The sequence below is a fragment of the Herpailurus yagouaroundi genome, unplaced genomic scaffold, assembly GCF_014898765.1.
Source record: "Herpailurus yagouaroundi ecotype Mexico unplaced genomic scaffold, PumYag 29, whole genome shotgun sequence".
Classification (NCBI taxonomy): Eukaryota; Metazoa; Chordata; class Mammalia; order Carnivora; family Felidae; genus Herpailurus; species Herpailurus yagouaroundi.
The window spans coordinates 41,216,768-41,238,269 of NW_024412377.1; the positions used below are offsets into that span (position 1 = coordinate 41,216,768).

Here is a 21,502-nt window from a genome sequence, read left to right on the forward strand (position 1 = left end):
GAGACGCTGTCTCATTTAATACCTGCAAACATCTCTTGGAGAGTTGGTGATGACAGTAATGATTTCAATAGCAATGGCTAACATTTCTGAAGTGTTTATCATGGACCAGCCTCCAGTCTCAGCTTAGTATTCATATTAACACGTGTAATCCTTGCCTCGTGTGCAGTAAGTACTATTACCATCCTTTCCTGACGTGAGGAAAATTAGAGACAGAAGCTGACTAATTTGCTCAAGATCATGCTCCAGTAAGAGGCCACAAGGAATCAAACACAGGCATCCTTATTCTAGAACAGGAGTCGTCAACTTTTTCTATGCAGGGCTAGATGTAAGTATTTTAGGTCATTTCAGTATTACGGGGCTGACTTCCTTGGGCAGGGACATCATATCCTCCTCAAACAGCCTCTGTTGCTTATCCCTCTTCTCCTTTTCTTTTTCCTTTTTTTTTTTTCCTGTCTAGTTTTTTGTTGTTGATTTTTGCTTGTTTTTATACCCTTTGCAAATGTAAACCCCATTCTTAGCTCAAGCGTCGTGCAGAAATAAGCCGATGGCTGGATTTGGCCCACGGTACTCTTGGCTGACCCTTGCTTTAGAAATAATTTTACTTTTACAAGTGCAAAAACTAAAGCTCACGTCTTTAAGTTACTGAAGTTAGGAAGCTAATCTAAGTTTGTCTGCCCCCAGAAACTGTCAACAGCTTTCACGTGTGCTATTAAAAGTAAGGTACTATCACTGAGTTAGGGATGCTGTACTTATCCCAATTTCCAAACAGAACAGGCTTTTGGGGGCGCCTGGGTGGCTCAGTCAGTCACATGTCCCGACTTTGGCTCAGGTCATGATCTCATGGTTCGTGAGTTTGAACCCCGCATTAGGCTCTGTGCTGACAGCTCAGAGCCTGGAGCCTGCTTTGGATTCTCTCTCTCTCTCTCTCTCTCTGCCCTTCCCCTACTCACGTGCTGTCTCTATCTCTCAAAAATAAATAAACCAAAAAAATATTACAGATATTTTTTAAAAAAGAGAACAGGCTTTTTTCCCTCTTGGAACAGACTTGGGGACATGCCAGCAGTCAGAGATGTAGCAGACCCAGAGCCTAGCACAGTGCCTGACATACAAATTGCCACTGAGTGAAATCATTCTGATTTCCAACTGGATTCGGCGACTCACCAAGATCTCAGCCATTTTCTCAGACTCTTCCAGACCCTGCACTGGAGTCTGTAAGTGAAGGCAGTGACATATTCCTTTATCTAGCTCTTGGGGAATCTGTAACAATTTATGAGATAACTGCCACAGAACTATTTGGGGGAAAGAAAGATGTTACAAGAAGAAATACGATTTTTACAACAAATTGCTGTATAGACAGCAATGGCACTGGAGGTTGTATGTGAAATAAATACCTCACTGACTGGAGGCAGGACAGGGGAAAAGACTGTGACTTCATCAATATCATCGTATCCACCAATATAACCTCCCATTAAACAGGGATTTTCGGTTTAACCTTGGGTTTCTCCCTCAGAGAATAAATGAGCTTCTTGGGAACGTATCTAAAAATCTGTGCATACGTCCAGATTTTTAGGGGAAAGGCCATAGATTTTACTTGGCTCTCAAAGAGTTTTATTATGCCTTCAATGTTAGAACTACCATAAATTTTTGCAGTGTGGCTTACACGTGACGAGGGAAAGGGAAAGATGAAACATTGTGGTATACAGTGATCAGTAGTAGGTTTTCCAGAATCCCTTGTCAGTATGATGCTTCATTAAGGTCTCAAGATACCCACTTGGGGTCCTACCCTAAGCAACTCGCCAGTTCCCCACTGGCACTGGTGTCTGGGTCTGCACATCCATCCAGAAGATTAATCACCAGTCCAGGCTGGCTGCAGTGACCAGCACTCAGGAAAGCCAGCAGGATAGAGCAGGCCCAGTAGGACAAGAGTCTCTTCCATTTTCTATTCAGCCCCACAGTGGGGCCCACAGAGACTGCCATGACAAGCCCTGAGGCTTTTTCCCCCATTAGTAGTGCCTAGCAGAACGCTTTGTATTGTTTACAAATACAATAATTGTACAAATTGTATTGTACAAATACAATAATCCTAAAGATTATTGCTGGTGGTGGTTTTACACCGAGATGGCTGTTTTGTTTGTGGGACTGACAGCATCCTTCCTGGGAGACGGTGGTTGTAGCCCCAGGGAATTAGGTACTGTGGACCAAGACCAGCCTAACCCCCTGAGGCTTCACAGACAAGGCTTCCCCGTGAACTAGGCCTTGGCTTTGACTGATAAGTGGTGGGAGAAAAGCACAGTGGGTTGCAGCAGAGCAGTGAACAGCCACATCTGGGCCTGACTGTCGGAGAAGGCCGTGGGCCTTGGCCCATTTGTACTCGTTCTGCCCAAGGTGGGCACCGTGTTGTGGGCACAGATGACATATTGGTGAGCAACTGTGAACCACTTTGAGTTTTTCAGAAATGTTGCTGAATAGGGCACATTTTCAGCAGATGGAAAATTGGGGAGGATGTTGCTTTATTGTTTTATGTTTGTTAGTTATCGTGTATATATGTGTTATTTAAAAACTACATTGACCTAGACAGATGCAAAGGGAAAAGAATCAGAATATAGTGTAGTTACCTAGTACGAGATAATGGGGAGTGAGCTCTGAGAAGTGGCAGCAACGCTAAAGAGAAAAGACTAGATAATAATTAAGATAATAATTAATAATAATGATGATGATACTTAGCATTTGTTGCCCCATCCTATACATTTAGCGTACAGTTTCTTCATTAAGATCACTGGACTTAACACTTTTCCCCTGGCTTTATAGTTTTGGGGACCATTACCTTTTCCCACCTAGTAACATGGAAGCCATGAAAGGCCAATGAACAAAATTGATTTATTTCTCTCCCCTCCAGAAGCACAAAAACCTTTTGTCAAGTGAATGAAAAATATGTGGCATCTGTCAAATAGGCTGGGACACTTGTTTCATGAGAAACTTGAGGTTCAGAGGGGTAAGTGGCTTGCCAGAAGTCACTCAGCTGGTGGCAGAATTCCAGGTGAAATCAGAATCCATGTTCTTGTTCCATCGCACAGGCGACCGCAAGTGAAACCATCAGCGGTAATAGGAAGGTTTGAGTAGCAAATAAATGCCAGGAAATTAGAAAATAAATAGAGACTGCTCTCCACTGAGAAAGCTACTATTAGATGAGACAGAATTCTGGAATGACTTTGGCCTTTTACTTTTATAAGCTCAATGTTTCCGGAAGGCTCTGTGTTGAGGAGAGGAGATGCAGTAATGAGGTTGACCCTGATAAGATTCCCCTTTCCTGGTTCCTTCCATTGACTCATATCCCCTGGACCAACTGCCCACTCACTGGCTGGCTGGGAAAAGAGGTCCCACCAGAAATGGTGTCTTGGCTCAACCAGCCAAGGGTTTTCACTTGAAATGATAAAGCCCTGTGGCTCAACTTCCCTTTCACAAAAGCCTTGGTAATGGATGATTCACAGTCTCGGCCGTGGCAAGTTCCTGAGGATGATAAAGAGATATTGCTACAGGCTTTGGAGGAAGAACGTGGGGTGAAGAGGGGGATGGTCTGTGTTCTGGCCGAGAATTTCATCATTAAGCAATGGCATACGGGCCCCCAGCTGGACCCTGTTGACAAGAAGACCATATCCTAAAGATTATCATGCTAATTCAGGGGACCAAGGCTGGAATGAAATGACATAACCCCCTAATGTCATTGAATACTGAGAAAGACTCAATTGAAATGAAATTATCTGGTCTCAACCAAGTTTTTTTTAAAAAACAATAATGTCTGACCTTTCATCCAAGGCTCCAGACCAATTTATCAACATTTATTTATTTTTGGGACAGAGAGAGACAGAGCATGAACGGGGGAGGGGCAGAGAGAGAGGGAGGCACAGAATCGGAAACAGGCTCCAGGCTCCGAGCCATCAGCCCAGAGCCCGACGCGGGGCTCGAACTCACGGACCGCGAGATCGTGACCTGGCTGAAGTCGGACGCTCAACCGACTGCGCCACCCAGGCGCCCCTCCAGACCAATTTAAACAACCATCCATCCAGGCTACAGGTTACCCACACACGTTACAAAATATCTCCTAATTTCAGAGGGAGTATCTCTTTAAATCTGATGGCCTTGCTTCTGTCCCTTTCCTTCTACACAGGCAGGAAAACACAGTAATGATTCCCAAGATAGGCAAATCTGGGTTTGTATCCTGGCTCTGCTCATGATTACTTGTCCGACCTTGGTTCCAGAACTTAGTGTCTTTAAGCCTCATTTTACTTATCCATAAAATGGGGATCATCATATAAAATAACCATGAAAGTATTAATAAAAACTGCCAGTTATCTGCTTGGCGCTGTTCTAATTGCTACCATAGACACAGTCTGATTTAAATTACACAACCTCATAAGTTAGGTAACATTAACACCTCTATTTTACTCATGAGGCTGAAACTCAGAGAAGTTAATTAACTTGCCCAAACAAGCTGGCAAGTTGGGACGTCAAGATTCAATCCAGTATTCAACCCACACTTTTTCTTTTTTCTTTTTATTTTGAGGGGCAGGGAGAGGCAGGAGAGAGGGAGAGACAGCATCCCAAGCAGGTTCCGCACTGTGAACGCAACGCTCGACCCCACAGACTGTGAGATCATGACCTGAGTGAAATCAAGAGTCGGACGCTTGACCGACGGAGCCACCCAGGTGCACCAGTCAATACTCTTTTGGAAGGTTAAATAAGATATGTAAGGGGACAAGGAAATACTTCCATATGCCAGGTGCTCAACAAAGTCGAGTCCCCTTACCTCTTGGCAGGTAAAGTGTGACTATTGCTTAGGAAACTCCTGAATTGGAGCAGCCAGAGACACAGGTATTCTGTGGTAAGACAACCGAAAGACAACTCCACTTCCTGTCTCTGCTCATCACGTTACATCTTCTCTGTCTCTGCAACCAATTCCCCACACCATCCACATCTTCTCCTGCACGGTGGCCACAACCTGCCCGCCCCCTTTCCAGATTAGACGACCGACAGAGACACAACCACCTCCTGCCACACTCCCCACTACCCCACGCCCGGTTTCTCAACACCTTTTCCACAGGACTCTCCATGTGGTTTCGGAATTTCAAATTCCATGGAATCCAGAGTAATAACAGTAATAGCTACACCTCAGGGAGCGCTTCCTATAAGCCAGTGACCATGCTTCACTATTTACGAGCTCGCAACAACACTCTGGGCGATGCATCATTATCCCTGTGAGAGGAAGCAACGGAGGCTCAGAGAGGCAGGAACTTGGCCAAAGTCCCACACAGTTGGCAACTGGTAGAGACTGAATGTAAACCCATGTCCATCTAGTGGACAAAGCCAATGCTTCTCAATTTATAGATGGCAAAACTTAAGCCAGAAAGGGGCAGGGACGTGTGCAGAGCCATACAGCCAGTTAGTGACAAAGCGGAGAAAAACAGGCCACGTTTTCTGACATCTCTTGAGCATGCTGTATCACGCCTTAGCCTGAGCAATCTCCCCGTGCCCATTCCACATCCAAGGTCTGGTCCACCCATCATTCACTCTGTCCTCTGGGCTGTCTCAGTAAATGGTGAAACGGTGGTGCCCAGGGTTCTCTGGTATGCCAAATAATTCAAGCAACTTCAGTCTGATTGCCCACGCATTCTACAAAGACAAAGCTTTAAGCTTAATTTCTTTTTCAATAGACAGACCTGAACCAAAAAAAAAAAAAAAAAAAAAAACAACAACAAAAAACCACCTTGCCATAAATCGGGAAAATAATGGTATTTTAAAACTCTAATCCTTTTGCTACTTGCAAGAAATATGACAAACATCTTGATTTCGCTCAAAACTGTCATGGAAAAATTTTCCTCTTATCAGGAGGCTGCAGCTTTTACAGTGGGTGGAGCATTAATGGTAGAGCAGCAGAGGGATCTGGACGGCACTGCCAATGCTGCAAACAATGAAAAGCTCCAAATTCTTCCAAATGAGTAAATTCAATGAATTTATTGGACAGCTCCAGTGCATAAAAACCTGTGTTGGGCGCGAGGAAAAACAAAACACGATCAGTAAGAATTGGCCACTGTCTTAAGGGAGCTCAGGAATCTGGTAGGGAAGCTTGGAATGTATATAATTAATGAACCCCACAGGAAAAACACAGACGAACAAATAAAATGCTCTGGGGTTGGAACAGGTCAAAAACCTCATGCTGTTCTAGAGGCTGGCAAAGATTTCAGGTAGAAGGTGTTATCTGAGAAGTACCACGTAAGGGAGGTTGGGAGGGGATGCCCCATGGACAGAACAGCAGGACCAACAGCCTGAGGGTGAAATGCAAAGCAAGAGTAAGGGGAGGGGCACCTGGGTGGCTCAGCCGGTTGAATGTCCAACTCTTGATTGTGGCTCAGGTCATGATCCCAAGGTTGGGGGATCGAGCCCTGTGCTGGGCTCTGCGCTCAGTGTGGAGCCTGCTTGGGATTCTCTCCCTCCCTCTCTCTCTCTCTCTCTCTCTCTCTCTCTGCCCCTCTCCACTGCTCATGCTCTCTCTCTCTCAAACAAAAAAAAAGTAAGGGGAACGCAGAACATACTGTTTGCTTTGTAGGAATACAGAGGAATAACTGGAGGTAAAACTGAACAGTAGGTTTGGAAAAACTATGCAGAGCCCAGAATTTGGTAGGCGATGGAGAATCCTTGAGGGGATCTGATCAGGGAAAGAACATGCTCCCGGTTGTGTTTCAGAGCCAAACGCCCCGGTCCAGATGAAGATAACATCAGTTGTAGAAGGATGGTGTAGGATGATGTCAGGAAGGATGGAGAGAAGGAAATGTATGAGAAAAAAAAAAATCTGATTATATAACCAGATCGAATTTCCTCTTATTTCTGATACAATGAATAGTTATCATAGGAAACCACTTTCTGGCTGGCCAAGAATGGACTTTACTTCTAATTAGATGGTATTTGGAATTAGTTTACTTAAAACCAATGAGGAACCACTGTATAAATGCATCTTTATTTGTTTGGACAGCCTACACTCCATGGAGAAAGAAGGGAGGCAAAAGGGGAAAGATGTACAAGAGGAAGATTCATCTATTTCAAGAATGGTTCTTGCTGCTAAAGAGAAAAGGCCTCGGGGGGGGGGCCCCAGGCTCCCTCAACAAGTGACTTGGGGGAGAAAGGCTAGCCTCGGCAGGGGTTGGGACCCATTTCTGGCTCCAGGCAGTCTCTGCGTCTTTGGGAAATTTCTGGTTAATTTGTCAGCTCATGTGGGTTGGGAAAATGATACTTACCCTTCAGGGTTTAAATTTTTTTTTTTTTTAACATTTATTTATTATTGAGAGACAGAGAGACAGAGAGCATGAGCAGGGGAGGGGCAGAGAGAGGGGGAGACACAGAATCCGAAGCAGGCTCCAGGCTCTGAGCTGTCAGCACAGAACCCGACATGGGGCTTGAACTCAAGGACCATGAGATCATGACCTGAGCCGAAGTTGGTCGCCCAGCCAACTGAGCCACCCAGGCGCCCCACCCTTCAGGGTTTAATATAAAATGCTTCCCACTGAGCCCGTACAGAGTAAGTAGCTGATGAATGGTATCTAACACTACTGAATTGCTATCAGCTTTTACTGACTTCTCTCACCCCATCTTCTGCCACGTTCCCCACGTTCACTACGCACCAGCCGCACATGCTAAGCTCCCTTCTGTCTCAGTCTTTGTATTGCATTTCCCTTTGGCTGACATGATATTCCCCCAAATCAACACATGACAGACGCCTCTTTGGCATTCTTGTCCCAGGTCACAGGGCTGACCTCCTTGAAGCTTTCCTGGACTACTCCAGATAACATACACACCCCTGCCCCATCTCGATTTTTTATGTTCTTCACAGCACTGGTGAGTATCTAAACTTGTCTAATGCACCCACATGTGTCTCCTTGGTTATTTTCTGGCTTTCGACAAAAAAGCAGACATTCTCAGTATTATTTAATAGGCATCTGGCAACAGACCCCTGGAACATAGTAGGTTTTTGAGAAATTTCTGTTTCTCGAAAGAGTGTAGCGTAGTTGGCAGATAAAATACAGTAAGTACTAAATTCATGTCAGTTCCTCCTCCTTGTGTAGGGCCAGAGGATGGCTGGCTCCAAAGTGAAGAAAGAAAATTTGGAAGGAAAGGAAGGAAGGAGACAGTCATCCAAGGCTAAGTCAGTCCGGTTTCTGAGGTCTCGTTCTTTGCCTGGACACAGGGGATGCTTCACAGGGGGCGGAGTCTCAGATTTTCCTTTTAGGATACAAATTTCAGGAAATGGGGCATTTCCTGTATGGAGAAAGAGGTTTTGAAAGTAGGTGGACAGGTGTGATTCCGAGGAAAATTGTCTGGAGAAATAGTTCACGGGAGTCTTACGAATGCTTTACAAAAACTTAGGATGGGGGGAAACCAAGTATCATCACGGATTTTAGAACAAAAAGCCTGACCCAGCTGCTTAGGGTTTTAGGCTGCAAAGAAGGCTCCTGCCAGGGATATCATTCTATTATAAAATAGATATAATATTGTATACTATAATCATTCTATAATAATGATTATGTTATAATATTAATGGGTAGAGATGAGGGATCCAAATCTACCTACTATGTTCCCCATTCTACTTTGACCTATGTGCAGTGGGGTTCCCAGTAAACTTGTGTATGACAAAAGGATTCTGATTTGAAAACCTAATTCTAGTCCACCCTCTGCATTTTATATGTAAGATGATGGAGGCCCCAAGGATTAAACAGAAGAGTTGAGATGAGTACCCTGCCCCTGAATGCTTATGACGGTCTTTCCATTGCCCATACTCAGAAGAGATTGAGCCCGGATTTCATAGACACCTGCTCTAGGCCTGACATCCTAGTGGCTCCAGGGAAAGGGAGTTAGACTCCAGACTCTTGGATGATTTGTGACATCAAGGACGGTTTCAGTAAGGAAGCACATGCTTAATAACCTCAATCCACGACCTCTGGATATACAGGTGTCATGCTGCCTTCAATGGCTTCTATAGCGTATGCCCTGAGGGTGGCTGGGTTGGATTTTTCCCCGATTGTCTGCTCTTGGGATGACCATGTCAGAGGAATCTGTCCTAGTGCATGAGGCCTTGACAAAGGTGCAGTAAGGTAGAAGCACATTATCTAAGGGTCCTGGGCTTCTGGTTTTACCTTTAGAGAACCCGATATTAGAGATGGAAAATTCTCCAGCTTCAAATACCCAAAGCTTCTAAGAGACGGACTGGGCTACCAAAGTGACAGAGAAGCTCCACAGAAGTGAGTCATGGGATTGACTTCGGCATTTTATTATAGATTCAAAATTCAGTTATTAGTTTTGAGACTTAAGGTTTCCCTCAATGTATACTTTATCTAGACATGTACAGAATGCATAAGTATAAACATATGTGTAATTTGTCAATATTTATTAATAAATAGAATTTATCTATTACAAAAACAAGTCTATGTAGGTTCCTGTTTTTCCAAGAATGCATTCCTGGGAACAGCATCAAAGAGTAGATCCTCATAAAGTCGATGATGCTTTCCATAGAAACAGATTAGAGGGAGCCCAGTACCTTCAAAGCTTTTGTTCAAATAAATCATAGGTATAACTAATAATTTCATAAAACCAAGACACACCATCATTAAAATGTATAATCCTTTGAAATTATAAAATTAAGTTCCATGTTCTATATAACAGGTCCACATATACATTACATGTTGATTACACAGACCACTCAGTGCATTATAAACTGTAAGAGTGGCCCCACTTGTAATTCTACTTTCTTCAAAATGTAAACAAAATTTAGGTGGTTACGAAATAGCATTAAACCATAATTCACAATAATTTACATAGACTATCAGATTAGAAATAAAATCTCAGTTATCTGGTTCAGTAGCTCAGTATATACTTTATATAACAGTCTTTTCAGCTGCTCATTCATAATCAGTCCATGTTTGAGGTTTTTATTTTCACAGAATTTATATATATATATATATATATATATATGTGTGTATAAATAGCATTTACAGGATGGGGATAATTTCGATGACCCAGGTCATTTTTTTCTCCAAATGAATGCTTTCAAGGCAAAAAGGCATTTGAATTTAATTTCATGTGACTTTGAGGTTCCATGAAAGTGAGGCTCATTTTTACCAAAATTAGTCTGTGGTCACCATCCCTCTCCACTGACTCCTCCACTTGGAGAACAACAATACTCCTTCAAATGAGAAGTGCTTGTAATATACATAGTTGCAGTGTGGGTGTGTGCGGTAACCAAAGGAGGAGGGATAGACGCGGAAGGAAGAACCCCCGAAAGGTGTTCCCTCGGTGTTGTGTTTCACCATGGGAAGCTCCTTCTCTAGATTGGTTCACATTTTGATGAAGAAATTCTTAGTCCTTGAGAGCCCAGGAGCATCCAAAGTAATCCAAAGGAATCGTGAACATACAAAATGGCATTTGATGACGTATGAAATGTTTCCACAAAAATGATCTTACTTATCTCCACAACAACGTTGCGAAGCAGGCGAGAGAGTTTCTTTCAGAGGCCAGCGAGGTTGAGGCGAGTCAGCAACGATTCAGTGCCCATGGCGCTTCTAGGCTACACCCATCCACACATCCGTGCTCACAGAGGTGACGGGCAGCACGCGCAGCAGTCAGAGCAGAGACTTTGGCTATATCATCGTGGCTTCGGGACCTTGGGACTCAGAACCTTGCTGCTCCCTCCTTTGTATTGTAAGAAATCAGCATCCTCAAGAGGGTGGTTGCCCCCCAAGTCCTGAATGTAGTCGGCAGAGAACAGGGACTTAAAAAAGGAAAGGGGGTTGGTCCAGCCAGAGTCAAGGTGCCAGTTATGACTTTACATAAACTGTCTTCCTACTGGATGGGACGAGATCTCCAGTTCAATCTGATCTCCACTGATCAGCGAGGGTTCTGGTCTACAGACGGAACATTTCAGCATTGGTGCGATATTTCTCAACAGCATTCAGGAATTCTATCTAAAGGACACTGCTCTTTAGATGTGTTTTCCCTTTCCCTAAGGCAAGACTTTCTCCCCGATATAAGCCTTCACCGGACAGAGAAATATTTTTTTTGGCATCTGGGTGATTTGGGGGCAATCTTCTCTTCCTTATTCTCTTCATTATTCCTTATTCCAGTCTCTTTGTCTTCCTTATTCCAGGCTCTTTCTTGTCTGGTTCAATTCCAGAACTAAAGTCAACATCAATGGAAATGATAACTGACACGTCTTAAGCAGCAGGACCAACGTGTAGGATAAAGTCCTGGGGTGCTATCAAATCACAGCCAAGATCAATGTTAAAACCTCACATGGCTCATATGACACAGTTGGGTTTATTGCCCTGGGACCTTTCCTCTGGGGCAGTTGGCAAGAGCCAAGGACTCAGCTTTGAAGAAAAGACATCCAGGTTAATCTGAAGGGCAAAGTTGGCAAGACCATGGGTCTAGAAGGCCCAGATGAAGAGGGTAGCTCCTTTGAAACAGAGTCAAAAGGCAGGCAAGCCATGGCTTTTCGAGGTAGCTGATGGCTGTAGCAGCATCCTGTGGTCCTAGAAATGGAGAGGGATCTTGGCGATCCCCGAGTTCAAACTTCAGTTCACGGACGAAGAAAGTGAGGCCCAGGAATGGAAGGGCGGGGGTCAAGATCTCACAGCGTGTTAGGAGCAGAGCCAGGGCTGAAACTGGGGTCCATGGTTCCGAGTCAAGCACTGTTTTCCCACCCCAGCACTGCTCAGTCCTGCCCTCCTGCACTTGGGGAGCTGTGGTGAGTGTCGCTCTTGTGCAGTGCGAGCTGCCCACAGTCTTCTCTGGGAGCAACAAGGCCAGATTCAAGGCTTTTAAGCTGCTACCGTGGGCTTTGCCACAAGTCTATGGGAAAGATTCCAAAGTCTTTAATACACACTGCGATGTTGGCGGCCCTACACAAGGCTCTTTAGAAGAAGATGCCCGGTTCTAGTCCAAGAGGGAAGCAAGCATCTCAGAGCTGCAGGGCCCGAGGCCACAGCTCGGAGGGAAGCTGTCTTCGGCCAAGCTGCAAGGGTGCCACAGAGACCATTCTCCTCTGAGAGCCCTCTGCTCCCGTCTCTTCCAGGGTACATAAATGGACACCGGACTTAAGGAAGAGGGAGGGGAAGTCTGCAGCTGACATGGGGGCTGGCCAGGAGGATGCACGCTTGGACCCAGACACCGGAAGGAAAGTGTATTGGTATCTGGCACAGCACAGGACGGGGAAGAGACAGCAAGCACTTTGAACGTGTCCGTAACAGATGTGAACAAGCAAGTAACGCGTGCTTTTGGAACATGGCTCTGACCAAGACAGGCGTGGGGAGGATGTGTTCTGACAACGTCTGTGAGCAGACACAGCAAAGAAGGCTTATTTGGAGACATCTATGACTGAGATAGGACACAGCGAGCGATCGTGTTTGGAACATGAGAGAGACAAACCAGGAACAGTAAGCGGACATACTGGGGACAACAGAGAGTGTGAGGCACGGGCGAGACGCCAGGAAGAGGGAGTGCTGGGGAATGAAAAAAAAAAAAATCGCTTCACAGGGGATCTCTGGAGGAGAAACCCCAGGCAACAAGGAGGTTGTCCTGTCCCCTGACTCCCTCCAGCGCCACCTGCTGAAGCCCCAGAGGAAATCCCTGGTGGCCATGGGCTGCCTGGCGTAAGACACGGTGGAGAGAATGGCAAGTGCAGTCCCACACAAGCAGCAGTTTAGAATCTGCCCTTTCTCCGAGGGATCGCTGTCTTCTGAGTCACTGCCCCGGGGCCTAAGTGTCACTGGGCTGAGCAGCCACCAAGGAAGAAGTTGCTGGAGGATGACAGTGACTCTCCCATTGGCCACCACACTCCACCGCATCCCTGGAGAGGGGAGATCATAGCACCTCAGAGTTGGAACGCACATCCCCGATGATCTCTGCAGGAGTGCCCCTTGTGCCACACAAGTCATTTACCCCCTACTCGGGAATCTCCACTGACCGGCGAGGCCATTATTATTTTTGAACAACTTTAGTTTTTACAAAGAACTTATTAACGTTCAGCCAAAATCTGCCTTCGTACAATTTCCACCCAGTGGAACTGCTGTGCCCTCCGGGGACCACTCAAAATTCTTCCCTCTACTAATTATATCCTCCAAATTTTCTCTTCTCCAGGCTACACATTCCCATTTTCTTTAATAGTTCATTATATATTATGGTTTCCAGATTATTGCTCATAATGATCACCGTTCTCTGAAAACAATCCCTATCATGATGATCTCTCTTGACATATGGTACCCAGAACCAGCACAAATCTACACAGGGAGACTGACTTGTATATATCATGCACTTTTCATCATCAGTTTACTTCTGTATGAATGTAGTCAACACTAACAATGGCAACTTGCTCTAGGCTTACAGGGAGCTTGTTAACAATTTGTATCTTTTTGACACAAAGAGTTGTCAATTCCTGTGGTTCTTTATTAAATGGGTGCAGAGTGTTTGTTTGTTTATTTATTTATTTATTTATTATTTTATTCTATTTATGCCAAAATACAGGCCATTACATTAGTCTCAGATAAATTTCATTTTATAGGTTTGGTATCATTTTAGTCAATTGAGGTCATTCTAAATCGCAACATTCAAGATGCGATCATTTAGCACCTGTTCCAACTAGACTTTAAGGATTTCACAAGCACACAGAAGATCAGATAATTTATTGCTACCTAGACCTTTCAGTTTAGTGTCATTCTGCCTTCTAGCTCTTTGGTCTTCAGGGAGGATCAAAAACAAAAACAAAACGACCCTGTTGATTAGGGCAGGGCTAAAACAGAATTGTTTTGGGCACAGACTGCCTTCCCCGAGAGCAGCTCACACTCAGTGGGCCTGAGAATAAACCCACCCATGGAAGGCTTTATCCAGAGCTTTGCAGAAATGAATCTGCCCCGTGGTAAATCTGTCCTCATAATGAAATTAGTTGGCACGAATTGTTTTTTTAATGCAACAATGCTGACTCTTGCTCACAAATCATTTGTGTAATAGCTGTCTTAGCATTTTGGTAAGGTCTATTTCGAGTGATGAGTCTACCGTTTCTGGAGTCTAGCTTTAGTCTTTTTTAAGAACTGGGGCAATATTTACTAGTCTCCCTCCAGGTTCCCCTCACTTCCCCCGCCCTCAAAAGAGCACCAGTCAGAGATCTTATCAACTAGCTTCTTTAATCCCCTGAGATAGAATACATCTTGGCTCAGAGACAGTTAAATATTTTTCATGAATCCTGGATGGCAACCTTCTCCCTATAATATTCTCGTCTTTCCGGATGGAAGACTATTCTTATTTCAATAGAATATGCAAGATTTCTTCCCTAAATATTGAGATCTAACTATTTCTGGATTTGCTACTTGCTCTGAACATAGCTTTGATTCAGCCTTGGCTATATATTCCTTCTTCTATGCTATTTTCAAGTAAAAGCTCTCTAGATAACTCAAGATGCAACCTCAAGTCTTCATATACCTCCCTCCATTTTTATGTCTTGATCACTAAACATATCTATTAAAAGAAAACAAAACGAATAAGAAGGAAGGAAGGAAGGACAAAGGAAGGAAGGAGAGAAGGAAGGAAGGAAGGAAGGAAGGAAGGAAGGAAGGAAGGAGGGAAGGAGACCAGGAAAGAAGGAAGGAAGGAAGGAAGGAAGGAAGGAAGGAAGGAAGGAGACCAGGAAAGAAGGAAGGAAGGAAGGAAGGGTTTCTCATTTCCCACTAGCCACATTTCCTTTTTTATCACACTTTTTATTTCCACCATCAGCAACAATAAAACCAAGCCAGTCATTAGGCTAAGTGTGTTATATATGTATTAATCTGTGTATTGTGTGCCCATTTAACACACGAGGAAACCGAGTTTCACAGAGTTTAAATAATTTCCCCAAATTTACTCAGTTAATAAATGGTAGGATCAGACCTTACATTTAGGTCATTTTTGATACCAAAGTCTGTGCTCTTAATTGTCCTGATATATTGTTACTCGTTGTCTCGAGAACTGTCATAGCTAAGTCTAGTGTTCACGTGCTGCTGCCCTAGCATTTCCTTGTCCCACTGTGACAGATTCCAGGGTAAAAGGAGCATGTGCAGGGGTTTGTATTGTATCTATTCCACCTGTGGGAAGCCTGCAGGGTGATGTGGCTCCTCCTTTTACTGAAACACAGTGCGACTGGGATGTTAACACAGGACTCGTTCCTGGAGACCCCTCCTGCCCCCTAAAAGAGAATCTTTGCCAAGTGGCACATGTATATTCCGTGATGGGCAACTGGGGATACAAAGCTGAAAAGGAAAAACGTCCTGCAAAAGGCAGGAGAAAAGTCAGGAGGGCATAGTCAAAGAGAGGAGCTGGGTGAGGAGACAGCACAGAACGAGGACAGAGGACGGACAACGTGCAGAAGATAAGGGCTAACAAGAGCTACGGAGTCGGGTATGTGGAAGGCTTCAGAGCAGTCAGGGAGAATGGAGGAGGTTCTCCCAGAAGCATTTCTCAAGGTTACACTGGCTCTCTCATACAATCCTTCCAGAGCGTCGGAAATAAAGATCGAGATGACCATGGAACCACTGTTGGATGTCTGCATTCCTATTCAGGCTACATGAATGCACAGAGTATTGCAAGGTGAACGGAAGCCAGAACGCAGGGACCTGGGAACTAATGCCTTTTTACCGCTCATCCGCACGTGCCTCCTCTCATGACTTACTCCCTTTCGTGTGCCTCACTTTCCCCATTCGCTAAATGAGGAGGAGGATGATCTAGAAGATCCTCTGTGGCTCTGACATTCTGATTCTATGAGAGGCAGAGATGGTGGGTGACAGATCCAGACCTTCTGATTGGGCACCAGCTGTGTGTGGGACTGTTCTCCAAAGCTGTGGCTAATTGCTTGAATTTGGCTTTTAATATCCTATTGTTAGTATCTGATACTTTATATTCCGTACGGAGGGAAGAGGTTTCGCTGGAAACACGGGGAGGCTAATTTTTGGTTTGTATTAAAGAAGCTGAAAGACCTCAATTTCTGAATCTGTGAAATCACCCTGCAAAGCTGTTAAATGTATCTGGGGAGGATGGGCTAGGACAGCCGAAATGCCACAACTTAGAATGCAGCGAGACCACAACTGTCTCTCCTCAAACATATGCTCAAGGCAAAACATTGGCAGAGCCGCTCAAAATCCCTGATGGAAAACCTCATTAAGAAAGAACCTCCGACATTTTAACACACGAGTTCCTCAAGTGCCATTTCTTGTTTTGATGGTTTTAGTAAAATCGCCTACGATGTACAAAGCATTTTCGTATCTTTTTCCATACTTAATCGTTTACACAAATCCATAAGATAGGAGGGTATGGGGTTATCATTTCAATGTGAGAAGAAGAAGAAGGTCAATGTAGGGGCATGGGCTGATGGATGGGAGAGGGGGATCCAGGACTACAAATCGAGCATTCTGCCTCCCAAACTAGGAATCCTGTCCACCGGGGAATGTGGAAGTCATTTGTGTGCAGGGAAGAGTTTTGTGGCGAAGTTGAACACGAACAGTTGATGAAACAGACCTACAATTACTTGTGTTCCAGAAGAAGGAGACTGGCGAAGTCATCTTTCGCAAGGTGGTGTCCAGAGGTTATGTGTATCAGAATTATCTTGGGAACCTACAATCAATACAGAGTCCCAGGATCCACTCCTGACCTCTGTCAGCAGGGGTGAGAGGTCAGGGGTTGGGTGGGGAGAGCAAACATCTTCATTTCTAAAAAAAATGCTCTCAGCTAATTCCTATGCACATAGGAGCAGAAGATTCTCTGAGCAGGTGGATATCCAGTATTGTACTCACACCTGAGGCCGTGCTTTGGGTCAGACACTTAGGGGGCTTCAAAGGGAAAGTACAGGTGAGTGGGAAGGGTCAGAGCTACAACATGAGGCATTCAGTGGTGGTCCACAAGAGATCAGAATGGAAGCCCTGAAATGCACACAGCAGTGCATTTTAGCCAAGTGGATCAGGGGGCACTTCTGGCTTTTTATGACATTGATGATGAAATAAGACTTGGCAATGAATCATAAAAATGAGAAGTTAAAAACGCAAAGGAGGGGCACCTGGATGGCTCAGTCAGTTAAGCATCTGACTCTTGATTTCAGCTCAGGTCATGATCTCATGGTGTAGGAGTTCCAGCCCTGAGTTGGGCTCTGAGCTGGCAGGGTGGAGCCTGCTCGGGATTCTCTCTCTCTCTCTCTCTCTCTCTCTGCTCCTTCCCAACTCTCTATAGAAATAAATAAACTTTAAAAAATATGCAAAGAGCGAAGTTTGGAATGTGTTCTTTATGTGATGGAAAAATAAAATCCTTGGGTACAATTAGCTTATTGAAACTAATTGAATTGTCTATAAGCAGTGAACACACAGGCTTGCACTATGTTATCAGTAAGTTCGATTGCTCAAAAGGCAATGCCTTAGGTCAATTTCTTCATTTGTCTTTAGATTCATTATCAACCACAATAGAATCTTGACTATGGAAGAGCCAGTATTTTCCAAACATGGGGTGTGATCCACAGGGGAATGTGTCAAACAGTGGGCACAGAATTAAATAATCTGAATCATAGTAAGGGTGTCTGATATCTCTTTAACTTATTCTGCTTATTTTTATTTATTTATTTTTAAAACATATATTTTTAGTATTTATTTCTTTTATTTTTGAGAGAGGGAGAACACGCACATGCTTGAATGCACAAGCGGGGGAGGGGCAGAGGGAGAGGAAGAGACAGAGAATCCCAAGCAGGCTCTGCACTGACGGTGTGCAGCCAGATGGGGGGCTCGAACCCCCGAACCAGAAGAACATGACCTGAGCTGAAAGTAAGAGTTGGACAGTTAACCAACTCAGCCACCCAGGCACCCCCTTTAAATACATATTTTTTATATTTATTTTTATTTTTGAGAGTCGGGGGGAGATCATTCTGCCTATTTTAAAGAAAAAGACTCAGTTGGTGCCCCCTCTGGCTTTAACAAGTTTCTAATACCTAACACATGGAGAGCAGGCCTTAGGCTAACAGTCTTTGGCAAGCAATGGGATCAAGTCAAATTTTTGTGATAATAATTTATACAAATAATAACTGATTTTGTTTTCATTGCACTATATTTAAAACAATCTTCTCTATATGGTTTTGCATTCGAGGTCATGACAGCTTCCTTTACAAATACATTTATTCAGATTAAAAATGTATTTAACGGTAGTGGTTCAGTTGGTTAAGCATGTGACTCTTGATTTTGGCTCAGGTCACGATTTCACGGTTCGGGAGATTGAGCCCCACGTAGGGCTCTGTGCTGACAGTGCGGAGCCTGCTTGGGATTCTCTCCCTCCCTCCCTCTCTGCCCCTTCCCTGATCACACTCTCTTTCTCTCTCTCTCTCAAAATAAATACGCATTTTTAAAAAAATGTGTTTATTTTTTTTTTATTTTTATTTTTTTTATTTTTTTTCAACTTTTTTTATTTATTTTTGGGACAGAGAGAGACAGAGCATGAAGGGGGGAGGGGCAGAGAGAGAGGGAGACACAGAATCGGAAACAGGCTCCAGGCTCCGAGCCATCAGCCCAGAGCCTGACGCGGGGCTCGAACTCCTGGACCGCGAGATCGTGACCTGGCTGAAGTCGGATGCTTAACCGACTGCGCCACCCAGGCGCCCCTAAAAAAATGTATTTAAAGGTAAGTAGTAGATAAATGGTAGCATGGGTAGAATGCCGATACAGTAGAAGTTGTGAAAGTAGCAGGCAAGTGACAAAAGTTCTTATCAGACAGATGGGAAAATGGACTTGCAGTGAACACAGAGTCTTGGCAAGGACATAAAGTGATGCGTCTGCAGGGTGATGGCTCTAAAACCACAGGCCAGCACTCCTTCTGCTATTTTCTGCTACTTGTCAAAAAGACCCAGATAGCTGACTTTGCGCAGTTTGAAATGCCTAACTAACTTTTGCCTCTGGACACAATGTATTCCCAGAGCTTTTTAACCCCACCCCTGGCCTCAGATGTGTCTGTGTTTCAGTATGCCGAAGTGCAAGGTCCATCAGTGGGCACGGCTTGTTCCAATCCTGAGGCACCTCTCGCCCTACCTCTCATATGTGCATATGACTGAGGTCAGACCATTCTCCTGGTGAGACCTTTTTCCCCCCTCCTTGCCTACCACAGTTCCTAAATGACCAACAAAAGGATCAGAACGTTGAGCCTTTGGGGAATCAGACTGACAGCTTTTTCTGCCGAACTATTTCAATGTGGCTGAACCTGAAAATATCTAGGAGAAAATGCTTTACAAGTGCGGACCCACAAGAAAAACAGCCACAATTTATTATGTGCCATTTGCTGTGCTAAACACATCATGGGTTACCTTACATAACTTTCACAGCAATCTCCCGACACAGGTTCTACTATTTGCAGGTTCTGGTTGACTGGAATGAGGCCGAGTAACTTGTTCCAAGTCAAACATCTGTCACCAGGTGGAGCCAGGATCAGAACCGGGCGATCTAACTGGCGTCTCACTGCACCAGCATGCACCTTGAATGTGCACCTTCCGTCAACAGGCACCCTCGGGTCCTAGCCCCTGCGGGTAAGAAAATGGCCTGCTCTTGGGAAGCTGCCCAGGTGAGTAGAGAATGTGTCAGGTGCATAAGAGTACTTCCGATCCCTCGGGGTGAACTAAGCTTCAAGAGGAGAAGCAGGTGGTAAGAGAGCCCAGAGGGGGAAGTGATTAGTTATTGCTCAGAGATTGAGGGGGTGGGGACCAGGAAAGTTTAGAGAGCTCGTGTTGGAACGCTGCCTTGAAGAATGAGTAGGCTTGTCCCAGGCAGGAAAGCGAGAGAGAGAGAGAGAGCATTCAAGGCAGCAGAAATAATCCAGAGGTGGGAGAACTCACTATCTGCAGAAAACTGATCGATCTTGCACGCTTATTACGCAGGGAGTTAGGCTGGGGAAGAGTTGAGGGAAATGAGCTGGACAACCAGGTTGGGTGAGGCCAGGAGGGCTTTCTATGCCCTTCACTATCTGTCCACTACAAGTCCCACTATATGTTGCTCAAGGTTGTTCTATTAGAACTCAATCCAGCTGGCATTTACAGTTTCAAATCCCACAGGTCTGAATGGCCTTTCCATCCTCTTGAATGCTACATATGAAATAGGTTGTCTCTCTCTGGTTATATTCTACACATTGTCCCCAAAGAAAACCAGAGGCAGAGAAAATAAATTAGAACTTGCAATACTGTCAAGAAAAGGTCACCCTCAAATCACCAAATACGTGAATAGCCTTGAGTTCAGTTCTAGAGTCCATTCTTTTGGAAAGTCATGGGCAAACTGGACTGAATGCAGAGAAAGTTGCCCAGGATGGCCTGATTATGTGTGTGTGTGTGTGTGTGTGTGTGTGTGTGTGTGTGTCTGCTTCCAAGGGCTCAAACCATCAAAAAGAAATGGGATGATACAATCTCAATTGTGAGTTCCTTCATGGCAGGGATCCTGCCTATCTAGAAATCTGCTGTGTCCCTACTGCCTGAAACAGTGCCTGACCCACATTAGGCATGTAATAAAAAGGCAAGAGATGAATGAATCAGGGAGAAGGACTCAGAGTTCTGAGACCTGGATGCAGATCTTTGTTCTGCTCATACAGCAGAATCGTCTTAAACATCTTACATCTTGGAGCCTCATTTTCTTCTCTGTAAAATATTGGGTTCGCTAGCCTACTTCAGGCATCTCTTAACAAGACTAACAACCCCATGGAGTGGCCACAGGAGACACTGGAGGGATGGGGTCGATGGTCACGGCTCTGTGCACACACATCCCCATATAAGCATCTGTTGTGATCAAAGCAGTTATACTTTATTGCTCACACGTCCAAGGAAGATTCCATTTGAACAAAAGATTTCCACATCTGCAAAAACGTGTTTAAAAACTACTGGACTGCTCGAGCTCTGTTATCACTTCCAGCTATAAAACTCAAAGCTTTGATGATGCTATGATATAGAGAAGTAAAATTTGACCCAAATCTGCAACCACTAGGGCTGTTCCAACAATAAAATGTCTTGCTTTGAATAATAATGAGCTGCCTCTCATGGGGCGGGGGGGCGATTGAAAACTACTTATCAGATAAGCTACAGAAGAGACCACTGCATTAGCTGGAATATTTGGTCAGATCACTTCTCAAGCCCTTCTCACGTCCAAGAACCAAAAATTCTATATTCTTTCAAGGGTTTTCCGTTCACTAGTAAGGAGCACAGTTTGGTGGTTTCCAGCAAGGGCTTCGAAATCAGATGAACATGTGTGAGAATCCTGGTCCTAACCCTCACCAGCTGTAAGACGCTGGCCAAATTAACCTGAGTCTCAGTTTCCTCATCAGTGAAATGGAAATAATAATACCTCCTCCATAGAGTATATTAAGGATTCAGTAAGACGGTGCATGTGACACACTCTGCATAGATGCGTCGCATAAAAACCAGTGCTCAGTAAGTGGTAGATCTTAC

The 21,502-nt window shown here is 44.5% G+C and overlaps 1 protein-coding gene across 4 annotated transcripts in view; it reads right to left on the reverse strand.

Moving 5' to 3' along the window:
- The window catches only part of HTR4 (5-hydroxytryptamine receptor 4), a 159,395-nt gene that overhangs the window by 16,842 nt on the left and 121,051 nt on the right, over positions 1 to 21,502 (reverse strand). For 2 of the 4 annotated variants that reach the window (XM_040497078.1, XM_040497064.1), the window contains one exon: positions 9,290 to 12,886. The exons of the other annotated variants lie outside the window; for them this stretch is intronic. In XM_040497078.1, the coding sequence (XP_040353012.1) occupies positions 12,796 to 12,886 (91 nt within the window). In that variant the 3' untranslated portion in view covers positions 9,290 to 12,795. Of the gene's footprint in view, positions 1 to 9,289; positions 12,887 to 21,502 lie in introns of those variants that run through there. 4 annotated transcript variants of the gene reach the window in all.